This window comes from Echinops telfairi, unplaced genomic scaffold, assembly GCF_000313985.2.
Source record: "Echinops telfairi isolate 266 unplaced genomic scaffold, ASM31398v2 ScPeMD7_28;HRSCAF=97, whole genome shotgun sequence".
Taxonomy (NCBI): domain Eukaryota; kingdom Metazoa; phylum Chordata; class Mammalia; order Afrosoricida; family Tenrecidae; genus Echinops; species Echinops telfairi.
Genome location: NW_022103925.1, coordinates 2869109 through 2869720, shown reverse-complemented (window position 1 = coordinate 2869720; position 612 = coordinate 2869109). Strand labels below are relative to the sequence as shown.

General features: G+C 48.9%; 1 protein-coding gene across 1 annotated transcript in view; it reads left to right on the top strand.

Moving 5' to 3' along the window:
- FGFR3 (fibroblast growth factor receptor 3) overlaps positions 1-104 on the top strand; it is a 17086-nt gene extending 16982 nt beyond the window's left edge. The window contains 1 exon segment of the mRNA XM_045289472.1: positions 82-104. Coding sequence (XP_045145407.1) covers positions 82-104 — 23 coding nt within the window.
- Positions 105-612: the final 508 nt, after the last annotated feature.

Sequence of the window (612 nt, the reverse complement as noted above, 5' to 3'; positions counted from 1 at the left end):
TTAAGTCTAGGTGAGCAGAGCGTGTCAGCAGGTAGCCTCCCAATTTCCAGGCCCCCCATCTCTCCCACCCTGTCCCACCAGAGACTGAAATTACGGGTACCTGAAGGCAGGCGAGCCTTTACTTCTATCCGAAGGTTTATTCCAGAAGTATGTGTACATTTATATAAATAGCGCGTGTATATGAGATATATACATACAAATATATATAAGAATAACTATATGGAAGGAGGCTAGTACAACCAAGGCCCAGGACCCTGGGGGATGCAGGAGTCGGGGGGGGGGGCAGCCCCCATTGGGGATGCAGACACAGGAAGAAGTGGGTGATTTGATGTGACAGTTTTGTTTTAAAAATTGTACCTGGACTGTATATTTGTAAAGTTATTTATCAACCCAAACCCCTCACCCATGCCGCGTCCGTAGTGTTTAGCAAGCCAAATGACAGAGTTTTAAGTTTTAACTTATTAACAGCTGGGAGCATATATGCCGTATTTTACAGGGGCAGCGGTAGGCACAGGGTCCGGTCCCCCCCACCCCCCAGCAGCCAACCTGCTCCCTGAGGCTGGAGCCTGCCTGACCCTCTCAAAGCCTTGAATGGTGTCAGGTGAAGTGATT